The following is an 18,951-nucleotide window of genomic DNA, read 5'->3' on the forward strand; positions in this document are numbered from 1 at the left end:
TTCACTTGTTGGACAAGTCCTCCGAAGAGACATAAAGAGGACATGTAGGATTTTAAAAATAACATAAGGAAGAAGGAGCCATATGTACGAACACATTTTCCCATAGACACAGAATGGGCAAAACGTCTTGCTACATCTGGCCCTAGATTCTTCTTCTTCTTACAGTTAACCTGTTTTTGCTTTGCTTTCTCTAATCTCACTAAAGCTTTTCCCATCTCCCTCAGGTAGAAAACACTACAGTTGTGGCTCTCAGCAAACATCACACTATCAGTCAGAAGCTCATGACTAATGGTAATTCCACACAGTAAAGTCAGTGGCTGGGAGCAGAGTGGAAATCCCATTTAACTTCTGTGCTTTCCTACCCTCTCTCACCTTCCAGTGGTGGCAATACATACAAGCACTGCCCAGTGGGGTTCCGGCAGGTCTTCAAGCAGGGGGCTCCGCAGGGCTGATAGTGCCAGTCACAATCCCCATGACTGTTGTAATAATCACAGAATAAGGCTGGGAAGAGGGAAGAGATCAGACCCAGAATTAGACAGCCATTTTAAATGCCAATAAAACCAGCTATCTTAGAGTATGTTGTGTTGCTTTCATTGTGTGGTTGGCACAGTACAAAAATACATTTACATTAAGAAGACTCAGTCACAAAATGTGTTAATCATTATACTGTCGAAAATTTAATTGATCGCTCCTGTACAAACCGAAGAGATTAATAAAATACTAAGAAAAAAAAGGGAAGTCTGAGGGCGTGAAGGGAATATGATTCTGTACATTAGTGAATTAAAAACATTTAGATATCTGATTAGGAATGAGAGGTAACCAATAAAGTATGAAGTAGAGAATACATAATAAGCAAGGAATATAATATAATCAGAGCATGAATTGAGGGGACTTGTAGAACTTCTTGAGTGATAGGTGAAGGTGCAAATGATCGTTTGGCAGAATCATCCAGAAACTGCATGATTGCTGACCAAAGTTTTTGCCTTTTTAAAACAAGAGATATAGGTTGCATGTATGCAGTATCTAATCTATGACTGTAGCAGACTGCATACGACCATGCTTTAGACAACTGTGTAGAGTGTTCTGAATGTTTAGTAATTTCCTGAAATGCAATTGCTAATAAAAAATCTAATATTTGCACATTAAATGAGACATTGCCCCCATACATCAGAAATGCAACCTAAGAAAACATTAAAAATAGAATAAAGTATGTGGGAATGAAATATTAAATTAATTTGGACCCAGACGTGTAACCAAGAAGCGGAGTCATAGAAACAAGTAAATATCAAATGTTTCAACTCAGCGTGCTGTACAGAGCATGTTCAGCACGTGTCTGGAGTATCCAAGTTTATTTTATGTAAAAAGTGGGTTTTGCTAAAAAGTCTATTGTATTTAAAAAATGGTTTGTTTTGTGTTTGCATCTCAAGAGGATTTCCTAATTTTGATCCATATTTGTTTCCATGTTGAGATAGGAAAAGTAATGTGAAGATCATCTTCCCAGGCAAGTTTAGTATTGGATTTGGGTCAATCATTTGAAGCATGTAATACATAAAAGGAGCCTTTGGATTTGTATGTAGGAAACTAGTGATATTAACAGATAGTGATGGGTTAGTTAAAGAGATGGACTGGAAGTGATTATATGATTGAGAAATTAGAGAAATTATGTTTTGTAAGATAGTGAATCTGTGTTGAGATATAGATGATAGACCAAAGAGAGTCTGAGCTTGTATAAAGGGTATTAAAGAGTCTTTATTGTATAATAGTTCAACCCAAATTAATCCTTTAGTCCTCCAAACTGACCAGTGAATGGATCTACTCTTTTTCTGTATGAAACAATTATCGCAAATGGTGGAACCTAAAAAGGATTGCCGGTCAGTAGAAGCCAAAAATGTACAAGAGTGTCTAAAGATTGGATTGAATAATTTTGAGTTTTTTGCATAAATAATAGAAACTCATGAAATGAGAAAGAATATAAGTTCTTGCGTTCTAAGTCTACCCATAACGGACTATATGAGGATGAAGATGTGATCCAGTGTAGAGACAGTTTAATTATGAATGCTTTATGATAATTGGCAAAATCAGAGAAATTCAAACTTCCATCTGCTTTAGGGCATTCCAATTAAAGTAATGACGCGTGGGGCTTTTTATTATTCCAAAGAAAGGTGGACAGATGTATGTAGATTTTCTTATATGATTTAAGTGGACTATTAAAAAAGGTATTGGAGAACATGAAAAGAATAATGGGGAATATAATCATGTTAATGGTGTCTATGCGACCCCACCAAAATAAATGTAAAGGATGTCATCTATTCGTTAATGCAGTAACTTTGTGAATGCAAGTTCCAAGATTAATAGAAAGAGAAGTATTGAGAGATTGAGTAAATTGAAGACCAAGATATTTCAATTGGATAGATTGCCATTTAAAACCTGAGGAAGAAAAGTCTTGTTTGAAAGTAAATTTGTTTAGTGGTACAATTTCACATCTGTCAGTGTTCAATTTATATCCAGATACCAAAGCATATGATTTAACTTCAGATGAGAAATTAGAAAGTGAAGAATGAGGGTTTGACATCAATAAGAGGATGTCATCCACATAGGCAGATACTTGGAAGTCAAACCATTAGTACATATAGCCGCTTGAGGAGATGAATATAGAAGAGAGATTACATTGATAATTTTAGGACCAAAGCTAAACCAATGAAGAATATGAAATAAGAATGACCAAGTTATGCAATCATAAGCCTTGTCAGCGTCTAAGTCGATGGCTACTAAGGGTTCAAGGAGTTCAGCAGACTTTGAATTATTATCTGACATATATCTACCTGACTCAAAGTCTGATTGTTCCCTTCATAAAAAATATGGGAGAAAACAATCTAATCTAGAAGCTAATGCTTTAGAAAAACATTTATAGTCTAAGTTAACCAAAGAAATGGGTCTGTAATTTTCACAATAAGGTAGGTCTTTTCCATCTTCCGAATTAAAGCAAAAAAATGCATCAACAAAGGATCCAGATGAAGAGAAAGTCTTAGAGAAAGAGTGAATCAATGTAAGTAATTTTGGAAAAGAAGCTTAGAGAAATGAGTACATAATTCTGCTGTAAAACCATCATGTTCTAGAGCCCTATCCTTTTTAAGGGATAGCAAAGTGTGATGTAGTTCTGTAAAGGAAATAGCTTTTTTCCAGAGATGGAAAATATATTGGAGGAAAAAACAGTTTTTGGAATTGAGGATAGGTATTGCAAAATATCCTGGTCCGGTAGAGTATGCTCAGGTGTGTATAAATTAGTGTAAAAATTACAAAACTGAGTCAAAATATCTAAGTCACTCGAATGAATCTGATTATTATCATCTATGACTGATTCAAAGAGTAGTTTATTCTATTTAATTTTAAGGTAGTTAGCTAATGATTTTCCAGACTTATTTCCGGCATTCTACTTTTAGCAGTTGTCTTCTTTGATGTGTAGTAATAGAAATATGAGCAGGTGCCCAAATACAAACGGGGCTCACGATCTGTGTGTGGCAGTGCATTCACTGCAGTTCACGACCATGCAGCTGATTAGAATTTTTTTTTTTTCCAATGCAGACTCACCTGGAGAGAGGGTCGCAGTATGAAAATCAGAAGGAAGGCTGCTGAACCATAGACATGTTTTTCACTGTTCAAATGAAAGAACACGTTTGTGACATTGCGCTGGCTTGAAATGTGGTCCGGTAATTGGTATTATAGAAGGGAGAGCACAAGTATGTGTAAGCTTTCGGTAATGTGGAAGTGCCCTGGTGGTGCAACAAGGGGGCGCAAATTCCTGCTGAGCTCCAAGGCCTTGTCTGTATCTATAATCTTGTTCTAAATACACAAATGCCATTGCACGATGCATTCAAACTTATTTAAACATATGATCATAGAATGCAGTACTTTCTATTAGAGACCTATTTATAATCTTAGAAATAGTTCCACTCAAGCTTCCCACTAGAAAATATTTTCCAGTCTTCTCCACACTCCCACTTCATTATTTTCTAATAAATCTATACATCTGAAGCCAGTGCTTCTTCAGTAATTCGCACAGTCTACGTTATTTTTGCCCAGTGCATTTACACACTTAATGCTTTTTATGATATGGAAAGATTCTGTGCATCCTCTGTAAATATTGTTGCAACAGGAATAACCATATCATACTGCAATCACCATAGCATAGTGTATGCAATAAAGCAACACCTCTGAATGCTGATGTCTTTAAAGATATATAATGTACTTTTCACTACAGAAGGAAATGTCCACATGTAACATTTGTGTTTCAATTTTAGGCCAGGGTAATTTTCAAGTATTTCAAAAAGTAATCTCAAGTCAATGGGAGTCTGCACTGGCTTGAGGTTGTTTCCTAAAACTGGAAGTTAGGTATGACCTACAAGTTCTAGAGACACTGCATAAACCTGGCTACATGAACCCTGGCAAATTAACCTTCATTTGTACATCTGAATAATCAGCAGGATAAATAGGTACCACCTTTAACACAAATAGGCAGAGAAGCATTAGTGCTGTAGACTAATCTGCACGTTGCTGGAAATTGGTGAATATCCCTTCATGCATAGAGCACTTTATCAGCAGCTATTTATAAAGTGCTATAAATTATATAACTGTGTCTCCATGTGATATACCATTTCCAGGGACAAATAATGCCACTACTGTAACGGAGAGCACTAGCAGGTGGCACGCTTCCCCATTTAAATCACTACTTCCAGGATCATTAAAAAAGAACAGTGCAGATGGGGCCATGCAGGTGTTTCTCATACTTAGCATATTAGGGGTCACAAAGGCTATTCTAACCATATTCTCCGTCAAGCCCTGTATTTTGCACTGAATTTGTGTTGATGTTGCTCAAATGCTATTATCACATGGTGAATTTTATTGCTCAATTGACAAAGGTTAATCAGTGGGAGAAACAAGACTATGGCCCTTATTACGGGTCTGGTGGTCTTTTGACCGCCAGACTCGCAGTGGTGGTCCCACTGCTGACGGGCCAGCGGTGTGGACTGCCATATTACGAGTGTGGCAGTTTGGTCTCTGCCAAAATGCCACTTTCCCTTTCCTACCGCCAGGGTGTTTGGACCGCCAGGCTGGAGATAAGCATCTCCGATTCGGGGGTCCACCAAAGACTGCTGGCGGTATTACGAGTCCCCTTTCAGCCAGGGATTTCGTGGAGTAAAGGCTACCGGTGACAGGAATTTGCACTCCTGTCACAGTTAGATGACTCCACCACCCACCCATCCACCCATCCACCCAAGAGCCCCCCACTTCCCTTACAACACTACACCCACACCCACCCACAGACACGCACACCCTGACACTCACTGACTCACACTCACAACACCCTTACAGTCATGCGCACATGCAACTCCCCCCAAATCCATACACACATACACGCACACAACACCCCCACTCACACACACACACTCACTACATTCACCACCATTGACATGCATACACACCCCATCCCCCCACCCCCTCCTTTCTTCAATATACATACACACACAACCCCATCCCTGTCTACATGCCTGCACACACGCACCCCACCCCAGCATTCACACTCATCCACACACGCATCACCACATTTACACACACATATGCACGCATGCACAAACACTCTACCTCCCTCCCCATTCATGACACGCATACACACACTCACACACATCCATTCACACACTCCCTCTCCCCAGAGGACACTTACCTTGTCCAACGAGGTGCTCCTCCCTGAGGGAACGGGACTCAGCGCTCCCATCACCTGCCATCAGGACACCGCCAAGTTGTAATACTGGTCGTAATACAGCTGGCGGAGTCCTTTTAGCGGGGCAGGGATGGCGGAGGAACAGCCTCTTCACCACCTAAAGAATGAAGGAAAGCTGCCAGCAGTCGTAATATGGAGGTCTGCTGTATGAAAATCAGAAGGAAGGCTGCTGAACCATAGACACAGGCACATCGACAAGCTTTGGCTTTGGCGGTCGTGGAAAAAGACAGCCAAAGTCATAATGAGGGCCTATATTTCTGTGTCTTGAAATGGGATTAACAGAGCTTTTGAAATACTCATTAATTTTGACAATATAAGTCAGAAGCATGACAAAACTACTCAGAGAAGAAGCTATGAGAGTCATACCCTCATGTGCATGTGTGTATGCTCCTTTTTGTGATTCCCCTTAACCTGCTTCCCTTGTATTAGTGTTGCACATTAGTTTTGTGAGATAGGTGCGTGGTACTCACGGCATATTTCAGGGCTCCTCCAGTTGACACAAATTCCATTGTCACTGCAGGCCTGAGCATAGGCAGCTACCGCAGTGCAGAAGCACTCACAATCCCCACCGATATCACAGGCACAAGAATCAGTCACACATACATCATAGTATGGAACTGGGTTGACCTGTCCCAGGAAGAGAACAGCAATGGTGAGTTATACCACTTGCTCAGCCACACTCATGTTTTTACGGGCACATTGCTAATTATTTACGCACTGTACAAAATGTAACCCATTGGTCCCTTAGAGAGGGCCACAACACAGAGGAAAACACTCACCAAACACATTGGAGTCTGCATTATAGCTTTGTAGGCCACTGCCCATGGCCCTACTAAAACACTCACCAAACACATTGGAGTCTACATTATAGCTTTGTAGGCCACTGCTCATTGACCCAAAGGCAGTAGGGTGGTATAAGAGCCTGATGATGACCCCAGTAATTGAGGGGACTGGGACCAGTCAGGACAGTTCCAAGACCCCAGGGGGTAGGGTCCTACAGATGGGGTTTCAGGAGGTCAGGGGTAGTCTGAGGAGCCTGGGGGGTTGCCAGGGGGTTTAGGTGGGAGGGCCCCCTGGACATGAGTGTGGCCAAGGTGTGCAGTAGCCAGATGGGAAGTAAGGCACACGTCCAGAGCATGGTGGGCAAGATGAAACAGATAGGAGAAGGTGGTGGTGGTGGTGTCAGGGCAAGGCGTTGTCCTACACTCAGGGCCAGCAGGACTTGTGCTTTGCAGCAGGTGCAGTTGAGCCCATTGGATGTAGGGGTGGGGAGATAATAGGGCCCAGCATAGTGGGAACATGATGGTCCCAGGATGTTGGTCTGAAGAACTAGGGGGGTTTCATTAGGCCCTCCCAACAGCGCAGGATCGAATGTGTGGTGGGCTGCCTAAGGAGCAGACAGCAGGGGAAGTGACTGTGCGACCTTCCCCAGTATCACAACTGAAGGATGGAGTGTCCGCTGACACTTTTGAATGCGAGGATGTTTTGGAGCTGGATTATGAAGCAGAGAGTGAAGAAGGGGAGGAAGGTGAAGTGTGTGAGGATGATGGGGTTGGTTGCAAGTAGTTGGCGGGGACAAGGTACCTGTTAAAAGCCCTGAACTAGACCAAAAGGCTTGATCCACATGGTAGAATTTATAAAGAGGGAGATGGTGTTTAACTGTTGGTATACCCCAAGACATAAGGATTATAATGTTATTCCATCCACTGATGAAAGACTATTCTAAATTAAAAAGGGAGAATCAAAAAGATAAACATTAAAATGGTGATCCTAATTCCACAAACGTTGAGAATTCATGAATTACCATAAACAGCTAGATTGTATGTCTTCCGAGCTACCATTCAGTAGCCAAGTAATAGAGACTTAGCCCCACCATTGGAGACTAAGGGCCACATGTACATAGGTTTAACTTTGTGACTTTCTAATAGCAAATCTTTGTGATTCGCTATTAGGAAAACACTGATCTACTAAGGTGTCCCTGACACATTTAATGATTCCTCATGGGCTCGAAATTGACATATCTCATTAATATTCATGAGGTTGGTCACAATTTACAAACCCATTGGGAACTGCTAAAAACACAGGGATAGTGGCCTGCTGGGGACAGCAGACCACCATGTCCATGTTTGCTTTTAAGTAAAGCAACTTTTTTGTTTTTGAAATGCCTTTTTGCAATGTTCATAATCCCAAAGGCTTCCACTCATTACATGGGTGTTGTGACTCTTTCCGATTTGCACATAGGATGGACATCAAAGGGGAAGTATCCTTCCTATTTACAAATAGCAATGATGTATAGCAGTGGTATCTAGCTATAATTAGGGATGCCAGCCAGACACAAGCCTACAGTCTGTGCAGTTTCTCCAGCCCGGCTGTGTATGCTGCCGGGTTGGACAAACCGAAGCGTGCATGTGTGTGTTGGCCGGCCTCAGATGGCCAGCCAAACAGACATGTGCACTTAGTGCACTCTCCCTTCCTCCCCTCTCACCTCCTGTGGGCCAGCCTGCCCCTCTCTACACTGCTGCGCCAGAAGTAGAAAAATAAAACAATTGAAAACGATTATTTTAATTTTCTGCTTCTGCAGCAGCCAATGGGGCGTCACTCCTTCACCATAGTGAAGGAGCCGCCCCGGTGATTTTCTCTAAATGTTAATATTTTATCCTTTTCAAGTACATCTGCAGCTATGAGCTGGTTTGCTGATACATGGCAATCATTCTACTTTAGGGAGATAATCATAATTTGCAGATATTTCTTACATATTGTGAGACAACTGAACTACGAAACAGAAACAATACAAAATGTACCAAAATACAAAGTGAGATACTTATTGCAAAGCAAAAAGCGGGTTAAATTCTAGTAATTAGACAAGACCATCTGGCTTAGTTTAACCAAGTAAATTCTAGACAGGAATTAAGGCAGAAACACTTCTTTCATTTAGGCCAAGGGGCATAGCGCCGGGTGGGCTTGGGGGTTTGAGGTGTTACACCCCCCTAAAAATGTAGTTTGTAATAAATAGTTGGTTACAAGTGCTTTCAGTCGGGTGATGTGGAGTGTTTGTCGAACTTTACCTCTGATTTTTACGTGCCCACACTAACAAAAACATACACACACTTTCTCGTCTATGGATTGAAGGCCCTAAAAATGTTGATTAATTTAAAAAATATTGTGTTTTAGGTACCCCTAACTGTCTGCATTTCTCTCTGTAATCCCATAAACCCCCAACATATCCTGCTTCTCATATAATCTGGTTTAACAAGACTTCCCAGCATGATTGTTGGAAAATCTGAAGCTCATAGCCCCCCCCCCCAACTCCTAATCATACTGGCCCAGCTACGCCCCGGTATAGGCCTTCATTAGAGAGATATACCCTACTAAATCAAAGTGGCTAATTCAAACGTAAAGGGACACAGACCGAGGGGGTTGTGACATAGTTAAATACCTGGCGTTGGCAGTCAGCAAATGTAGCACTCAAGATTATGCTGCATTGCTTCTGGGCCCAGAATCTCCTGGGTGGATTGTCCAAACAGGGAACTCGAGGGGGATCTACAATTTTGCAGAAGGATGAGAACTTCCAGCTGTCGCCAAATTCGAGCACGTCTTCCACCACAGAGAGGCTTCGGGTGGTGAAGTCATTCAAACTGTTTCCATCAAAGTTCCCACAGAGGCCGCAGGCAACACCCTACGAGGTGAAGAATTCAAAGTGTATTGTACTAGGTATGAAAGTCCCAGCTGCTCTGAATGAATAAATTGACCTTTTATATTTATAAACACTTGTGGGGTTAATGAACACCACAGGAATACATAGACATTTGCCAATCTAGATTTCTGGGGCTGACACAAAAGCATAGAGGAAATTATTCAACAAACAGTATGAACATTTAGTGCTTTTTTTTTGTGTGGTTTTATATAGCGCAAGCACTTTACATGAGCACAAGTTATGTTACACAAGGATGCATTCATTTTTTGTAGGCATGGGGAGGTTGAGTGATTTGCCCAGAATCACAGGATGTTGAGCTGATGCCGAGACTCAAACCTGGTTCCCCAGCTTCAATTTCGGCAGCTCCAGCCATTACACCACATCTTCTTCAGTGTTTCCCAAGGGAGGGCCTAGAGTATCATTAATCTAGAAATCATGATGAAGGACCCACCCAACTAGTGCTGAAATATATGTTCCTTGTCTGAGTATACTATAAAGCGCATGGTTTTGTCATGATTTTGGTCATTTTAAATACATTTCTCTCAATTCCACATGTCTGAAGCAACCACTGCAAATATGCTGTAGAATTTGGGGCTGATTTAGAGTCTGACAGGTGGACGAAATTCCATTGGCATGGTAGATCAATTTACTCCCGCCATATGGAGGGCCAGGTGGAGGGCCTTACTCCTGCCAAATTTAGAGTTGTCCGCCAGCCCTATGGGTATCTCTAAACATTTAAGGAATTGCCTTTATGATGGTTCCTGCCATTTGAAAGGATGATACCATCAAACTTTTAACATGTTTTTGTTTTTTCAAAACCAAAAACCAAAAGGGGGGTTTTGCTTTTGAAAAACCAAAAACATATGACCCCCACACCATGGGAGTTTTCTCACATTTTGTGGGGGTCATTTAAACATATTTCCTGTCCCTTAATGCCACCGTTTTCATGGCAGTAAAGAAGAGTGAAAACTTGCTATTCGACTGCTCCCTCTAAATGAAGGAGGCAACTGAATTGATGAACTGTCCAAAAGCCTTTTCCCCATTAGACTGCTAGAGAGTGCGTCAGCGATGGTGACAGAGTAGTCTCTGACACTGAGATACTTAAGGTCTGCCCCTCTGTAAATCAGTTTGGTAAAGAGGGTACTCTGTCACTGTTGCAATGGAGAGCCCTCTCCATCAAATTCTAAATCAGCCTCTTAGTCACAAGGAATAAGTGCCGCTAGCCATATATCATCTGTGTTTGATACTATTTCAGACATTGGTACGAAATCTTTGATTCCTCATTATTCAATCACCTATTTAAGTGTATTAAAAGGTGTAGAAACAGTTCTCAGTTTGATAGTACCCGCATCATAGATGTTAACTGTACGTCACTAACCTCAGTATCTCACTGAACCCCTTTCATCATCATTAGCTCACTACATCACCTTAAGTCACTGGTGTTGACTTCATTTGTGTCTGATTATACTTTACTCTGCAGTATCTTGGAGGACTTCAGTTGATCCTCCACTTCTAAGACAACTGTGAGCCTATCTCTTGGACTTTTTAAAATTCTGTTTCCATATTCTCATGCAAAGGTTGGGAAGAATCAACAGGAAATTGTACAAGCAACAATAATTCAGACCCATGACCCAAGTACCCAAACTTCACGTACAAGCATATATCCATCAGTCACAATTGGTACAATTTGGCCAATATTTTCTTCTTAACTGAACAGTGTTAATCTTTTGAGAGTGGTGCAATTTTAAATGATTGTCCCCCCTTAAGGCCCTGCTCTGAAACATGACACCCTACAGAGAAGGTGTAATACTTTGACAATCTCAAGGAATACACCTTGGTTGTCACTGATGTTTATTTAAGCCTACTTCTAGTAGTTTGTGTCTTTGGAAAGCAATGCAGAGCGGGCCATACTGCTTTTTTATGATCATTTAAAAAAAGATAATTGCGTTCATGAGTACATAAACATAACATTCCCTGTGTAATCTGTTAGCAGGTCGACAGCTTCATACTCTGTTTTCCATAGCTTTAGTCACAGAAAGCCACCTAACAATCCGTGTGATTGTTAAGTCTCTCCCCCATTCCCATTGTGTCTGACTGCACCTATCTGTCTTGATTACTTGGCCTGTTATGAATCAATTCATTCATTTTTGTTTGGTATTAGGTCGGTGAGACTATAAGCAGTTCAATAGCTCCACTGCTGTTGTATCACCCTTGCCTTGTTTAGCCAGGTTCAAACTGAATTCGGAGCTGTAGACCTTCCATGGATGAATGATAACAACCCAAGGTCTACAAGACTCACCGTGAACACTGTTGTGAGCTTGACAAAGATTGTAGTCTTCTTATCCCACAGGAGGATCATCCCATTGCTTCCTTCTACCACCAGGTATATGCCCATGTAACGGATCTTGTAGGGCACGCGCTTTCCTATACGAGTGTCCTCCACTTTGAACTGTGCATCCCTAAATGTGAACATGTAGCTCTAATATGGAAGGAAAAGTGAGAGGTTAGTTTTAAGTTAACCAGCATCGAGCACCAGAAGAAAGGGTATACTACAAACTACAAAGGGTAATGAGCATGATGCATTGTCATATTTTAGATGGCCAAGTTCAATGGCAGTACCTGCCACACTTACACAAAGAATATGTAAAGCACAGGAAGCAGCAATGAAAGCTCCTTTGACACCACAATGGTACAGCACAGACGTCTGTAAAGTAAATGTCAGATAGAACTCTTGCAGGGTTTAAGGACACATAAACATAACTAGTTTTATGAACCTAGGGTTTTAGAGCCCATCTACATCACAGCAACTAATAATTGTAAAGAAAGTAGTGTGGTCCTAAAGAACACAGGGACAGATTTAAGTAAAGTGGAGCTGCACCTAGTGTAGCATCACTTTTCTTCCGCCCCTTACTGCCCTCCTACCACCACCATGTGTGCACCATATTTAAAATGTTGCCCACCATGGAGCAGGGTAGGGGACAATAGTGTAATTTTTTTTCACTACTGATGTACTCTGCAGGAGTAGTGCCAAAATGTTGCTGCTACTCCTGCAGAGTACATAGGGGCCCATTATAGATAATGGTAGTCCCTTTTTAATGCCTGCCTTGAGCAGGCATTAAAGGTGCCAAAAGAAATGTGGGGTAAGGGTCTATAAAGTGGAGCAATGCATTCATTGGGAATGAGCATCATGTTCGGCCTTTTGCATGCCGCAAACTGCGTTTTTCGCAGCTTGCGACATGCAAAAGGCTTCGTACATCTTGCCTAAAGTACAGTATTTTTTCATATTAAGTATCTCTTCTTCTCTTTAGCTCTGGTAAGATTTAGTGAACTATTGTTGAAGTACAGATATCGACACGGTCACTGACAATAATAAATATATGTTTGAAATAAAAAAAGATTAAGGACATAAATCTTTCATTACGATGTCACCCATTTAGGTCTGGAAAGTGCTGAAGTTGTGAACCATGAAGACATGGAGGGCAGAACAGAGATTAACAAAATGAAACGTATCTGTCTTAAAGTTATACATTTTGATCACTCTGACAAATGTAGCTGTTGAACACAACTAAGTCTTTGAAACTGGAATAGCAGGTATTATGTTTTGGTATTTGTGGTAGAAGGAGATTTTCAACTTTTTACCATGTAGACTATTTTAAATTATAGCTAGTAGCATAACAAAAATAATGCAGTTTTTAAATGAAAACAGCAGGCAGGCTAATTTCTGGCGTTCTATTTATTTGCTACGCTAGAAACAGTGTTTTATTTGTGAAACATGTAAACACATATGTGAGCATAGAAATTGATGCGAACTTTGGAAAAACAAAATGTAATATATTTTAAATCTTTTGATAGCGCAGTCATCTTAATACTAACTAACTAACTAAGTCATTTCTAACCCAGTCAGCCAACCTATATCGGGCAGCCACCCGAACTGCATATGGCCTTCAGCAAAGTCCAGCACAGGTTGATTGAGAAGGTCAGGCGCTTTTCACGACCTACTGCGAACAATCAAATGAGAGTAGAAGCCTTCTATTTTTCTATTATTTATTTTTGAGTTAATATTACAATTTACTTCTTAATATTATTTTTGAATGACTTTTAAAACTTTATTAGGAGGGTGAGGGCCTATTTAGTGCCGCCGTAGCATAAAAAAAATGATGCAACAGTGGCACTAAGGGGCGCAAGGGACTTGTAAATATGCCCCATAGATTCTTGCAATAGCAGAAGTTGCTAAATTTCACCAAAGTTATTAGCACATGAAAACATGTACCCTCCTTTGAATTTTGTTCCCACTTGATGGAGCTGCATGAAACTTGTCACACTCATTTAAGACTAACTATGCTACATGTCTGCTAGTTTCATGTTTAGTTATCAAGTGATGTCACAGTTATTAGCAAATAAACACTTTAACTAACTGGCTACTTGGCCATTTCCCACTAGAATCTGTGGGTAATTGTTTGATATTCAGGGCACATCACACTTAAGCCTTTGTAATGTTTTCTGTGAAAGGCATCCAGGCTAACTTTGCATTATGTTTCCTACCTCCTTGGGCTTCTACAGCTATCCAAGGTTTGCAGGTTTCCATGGTGGGAACAGAGAAACTAGAAAAATACTAGTATAATTGTATTTATTTTTTTAATTGCAAAAATGGTAGTGCAAATAAGCATACATTTTCCTAAAATTGCAGCAATGAAAGGTTCTCTGCTAGGATCACCATCTTCCCAGCTTTCTGGAACAACCAGAGTTGTAAAAACATTTCTTACCACAGTTTTTGCATTTTCAGGTCTGGAGTTAGCTAAGAAGTTTTGATTTTACTAAAAGTATATGTAAAAGAAACTTAGGGGCTTTCAGTCGCTAGGTTTCACTCATTGGTCTGTTTTGTTTCAGTCACATTTTGTATCATACAGCACTGGGCAGTGGGTCCACCTTCAGCCACTGGCTAACTTCACTTTGAGTGACTGCATTTTGCTCTTTCACAAGGAGCACATCCTCAAAGTGCGGGTTATGTTATTGTTACTTTACTGTTGTCCTTAGCAGAATGAAGGGTACAGGAGGGCTGTATTAATGTGGATTAGCAATCTGCATGTGGATCCTATGTGGGTCCCATGACCAGAATATTTGCTGATACTTGTCACTGTCTTTGTCACCGTTGTCTGCGAAAGGATAAGTCTCAAGAATATACATTTGTGGGTATGTTTCATCCAGGTCTAGCTTCTTTGAAGCCTTTGCTCAGTACAGAATAAACAGTCAGTGAGCACATCTTTTTAAGAAAATTAGATTTTTGTTATTTATGTTTCTAATGTGACGCATACATTCTGTTTGAAAAATATGGGTATTTGTAACATTGAAATGTGTGTGAGAGACTTGTGGGCAGCTATCACATCTCCATACTCATCTCCCATAAGACAGAGAAGGTTGTAGCAGAATTTTATAGGATGGGGTGTTTTACATAGGGCTGTTTTTGCTTGAAAATAGCATGCCTGTTGGTTTAAGGATGTATTTTGAAGATTCTGTTTTTAAGGCCATGCTCGCACTCTATAACCTTTGCCGTACAGTGGATATCCTAGGACCCATAGTAAACTAATACAAATCCCAGATTTTACTCTCGAATGGCAAGTGTCCCCTTCTCTTATGTACATACGCTTTTGTCATGTGTACTGTAGAGGCTGTGTAAATGGGATACTGTGTGGTTAGAGAGTGTAGAAATACATCCCTCCTCATGCACACTTACCCCTCTTTCAATTAATGTATACAACAATGCTGTTAAATATATGCCTTTGCATGGTCCATAAGCAATGCTGTGGATAAATTGTTTCTTTTCCCCTGTGAAAGATTCTGATGTACCCAGGCTCAGTTTTCACAAACGGTTTCACCATTTCTTTTTCCCACTCACATTCACAGTGATTAAAAAACATGACAAGGCTCTTGTTTCCCCAGTAGCAAGTGTGGGAATCAGCTTGCTGCCCTCTGAGGTCTCTTCAACCAGAGTCAGATGTCTGAGATTCAAGCCTGTAGTATCGGGCCTTGTGGCATGACGGCCAGCATGCGGAGTGCAGGTAAAGACTCACAGAGATGCTTTTTGGTTTACATGCAGGAGTGTGACTGAGGATCTCAGCCATGCCCAAGCCCTTTTATATTTATCAGCTCACAAAGTGCAGGATCAAACCAAAACCCCCACGAATGCAGGTGACAACAATTAGTCTGCCCCGCAGTGTACTGCTGGGATGGTACATTAAATCCTCCCCAACTTTAATATAACAACAATAACAACAGTCTATTCATCATAACAGTATGGAGGTATGCTATAAGGAAATTACCATACCGGACTTGGACCTTTCACTTCCTGCCTTGGCTCATAGTTCTATCAAGTCCTAACACTAGAAAGTTCTTTAGGAAGGTGAAGGGCACTGAGCTATCTCGGAGGTGGTATCTCGGATGGTCACACCGGTCTGAGGAGCTCTGGATAGAGGACGCTTTCACAGAGCTGTGGCCCTGGATACCCTCCGATGGCCCTGTGCCTGACCTTGATATGTCTGGGCTTTTGGAATTCTCTGCCTGAGCAGGAATTAATGGTGACCCATATTTCAGTCTCTGACAGAGGGTCGGTGCCTGTGGGAAAGCCGGCTCTTTCCAGAGGCTCTCTTCTGACTCTTTTGAAAAATGAAATATTGTGGGTAAGTTTTTCATCTCCTTTACAGGCTGTGACCATTGTACCCTGGCATCTCACTATAGTCCATGGATGCAATTGAAGGGTAATTGGAACTTGCTCCCTGGATACCTGCCCTTGACTAATACAGAGGCTCTGGGCTCTTTGCCCGGTGCTGGCCGGCTTGTTTGTCACTCTGTTCCTGTAAAGGACTCTGCCACTCTGGGTGGTGTGGAATTGTGTTGTGTAGTGAAGTGATTGTCGATACACTTTTAGGAAACTGTAAATTGCTCTCTCCATGGGATGCTGGTCAGCATGAGTGATGCAGATCACTTTGTTTAGGGTCCGCATAAAGTGTTCCACCTCCCCTTTAGCTTGCGGGCAGCAAAGTGTTATCTTGCTGTGTAGGAAGCCCCAGGACCGGAGTTAGTCAGCAAACTCCTGGCTCTAAAATGGTGATCCATTGTCTGTCCCAACTCTCTCATGAGACCATGAATCAATCACCTTTTCCATCTTTGCAATGACTTTGGAGGCGTTTGAGTCCCGGGCAGTTCAATCTTCGGCTATTTGGCGTAGTCGTTGATCAAGACTAGTGTGTACCTCTCATTAGGTAGTTGACCAAAATTGGAGCACAGGGTTGGGGACTCTGCGGATCCTGACACTTGACACCATTGACAAGATCTTACCACTGCTTCCACCATTTCAACTATGCCTAGGAACCAGACCTTTGTGTGAAGCCTGCTCTTGACTACCCCTTGGTGGCCATGGTAAGCTAGCTGGGTGGCCTGGTGTGTGAGGCTTGAAGGTATTACTAGATGGAGCCCTTTCAGTAGACACCCACTGGAGTCTGTTGAGAGTTCTTGTAGTACATTAAAAAGGTATAGGACTCTGTTTGCTTCCGGGGTCCTGTGTAACAGGTATTCCTTTGGGGTTTGCCACCTGCGAGACTGGACTGCAGCTACTGCTAGTTACAAGCATTCATCGTACTTGGTGACTTGCATTATTTCATTTAAGGACAGCAGGATTGGTCTGGACCTTTTGGTGATGTACTGGATGTGCTCCTCCATCTTTTCTGCTTCCTCTGCTTCTTTGGGAAATGCTGTGCCAGGTTTTTGGGAGAAGTAATTCACAGGATTATTATCACCTAGTTTATACTTAACACAGCAGTCATACTCTTGTAACTGACGTATTCATTTTTCTATGTGAGGTGGTGGTTTGGATGCAGAGCCCTGGGATAGGAATATCAGGGTCATATGGTCAGTTGTGACTATAAAAGGTGTTGATATACATATAAGTGAAAGTGTTTGCAAGCCCAAAATATGGTGATTGCTTCACACTAAAGTTGTGAGCATTGTTGCTCTGTCTCCATGAGGGATTGGCTGGCATAGATGGTAGGGATGCAGGCATGATGTTGCTGTTGATGGGTAAGAACTGCTCTGAGCCCTTTGTGACTCATGTCTACCACTATGTGTGTTGAAGTATGATACTGTGGTGTCTGCTGAGAGGGCTTTCCTGGTCTTGCGAAAGGCTTATTCCTGCTTGGCACCCCATGTCCAAGGGGTGGTTGCTTGGTGAGTTCACAAAGAGGCTGGGTGAGTCCTGTGAGGTTAAGTATGAACCTTCCACAATAATTCACCATACCTAGGAAGCTCTGTACTTCAGAAATATTGGTGGGAACTGGGGCTTCTTGTACATCTCCGGGTAGACTGACCAGCATCATATTTTAGAATACTTCAGTGGTGCTACAGATTCTAAAATCGAGGTGGCGATATATTGATAGGCCAACGTGGGTCGACAATGCTGTAATATATCTCGATTCTGGGTGGAGCGGTAGCTGGTAATATCCAGAACGAAAGGTCAACTTTTGAGAACCACATTGCTCCACTGAGTTCCCCGAGGATGTCATACACTGTGGCTTTCCTGTTGGATTGTAACATTGGGAAGTCGCATGTCCACACAGATGCAGACTTCCCCTGGCTGCTTCTGCTTCTTTACCACAACAATTGGGGTTACTCATGATGTGGGGCCTGTCACCTTTTCTATAACACCTGCTCGTTCTAGCTTCTTGAACTCTTGTTCAAACTTCAGCCTGAGGTGGAATGCGATGTACCGATGTTGTAGGGCAACTGGCTGTACAGACTGATCAATGTGCAGCTTCCCTTATTTCCTTTCAGACAGCGGATGCCTTGGAATATGTCTGCAAATTCTTCTTGTTCTTTCATTTGTACTCCAGAGGCAAAAAAAATCAGATCCAGTGCTTCTGCTGTCTGGTTACTGATCAGCTTGCCATGCCCTCCATCAGCCACATAGACGGTGGTGTTGACGCCTGCAGCTTTATGGGACACCAATATTTTGAAACATCCTAGTAGGGGTTGTGCTTGCCTACATGCAAAGACCCTTGGTCATACCTTCTCTAGTCATGGTGGTTTGGCTAGGGTAAGGTGGTTATCTGCAAACATAAGGTCGATGGACGTTCCTGTGTCGATTGTTGCTGTGACGGTGTGAGGCCTTAACTTAAGTTTGGATTGTGGGAGTGGGAGGTGGAGTGACCGGGCCGCTCCTACTGCAAAAATGTCATAGACTGTGTTCTCTTCCACATTATTATCAATGTCCCCTGGCTTGTCCAGGATCTCAGTGACAGTCCGAATGGTTTCTTTTGGAGTCTTTCCCTTCAGCAATCTTCAGACTTTTACAAAGTGGTTATGCTTGCCACAGGCTGAACATCTTTTTCCTCTAGCTGTGCACTCACTTAGTTTATGGGGATCACCTCCACAGTATCCACAAAATGTTTGCCTTTCTTGGTGGCCCTTTGGGGCAGTGGGACTCCGGCGTAGT

General features: G+C 41.9%; 1 protein-coding gene across 1 annotated transcript in view; it reads right to left on the bottom strand.

The window, feature by feature from the left end:
• Positions 1 to 18,951, bottom strand: part of LOC138283527 (mucin-5B-like) — a 402,759-nt gene that overhangs the window by 93,956 nt on the left and 289,852 nt on the right. Inside the window, exons 19-22 of the mRNA XM_069221467.1 lie at positions 11,770 to 11,949; positions 9,213 to 9,452; positions 6,247 to 6,403; positions 373 to 501 (exon numbers count right to left, since the gene is read on the bottom strand). Of these exons, the coding sequence (XP_069077568.1) occupies positions 373 to 501; positions 6,247 to 6,403; positions 9,213 to 9,452; positions 11,770 to 11,949 (706 nt within the window). The remainder of the gene's footprint in view (positions 1 to 372; positions 502 to 6,246; positions 6,404 to 9,212; positions 9,453 to 11,769; positions 11,950 to 18,951) is intronic.

This window comes from Pleurodeles waltl, chromosome 3_1 (genome assembly GCF_031143425.1).
Source record: "Pleurodeles waltl isolate 20211129_DDA chromosome 3_1, aPleWal1.hap1.20221129, whole genome shotgun sequence".
Lineage (NCBI taxonomy): Eukaryota > Metazoa > Chordata > Amphibia > Caudata > Salamandridae > Pleurodeles > Pleurodeles waltl.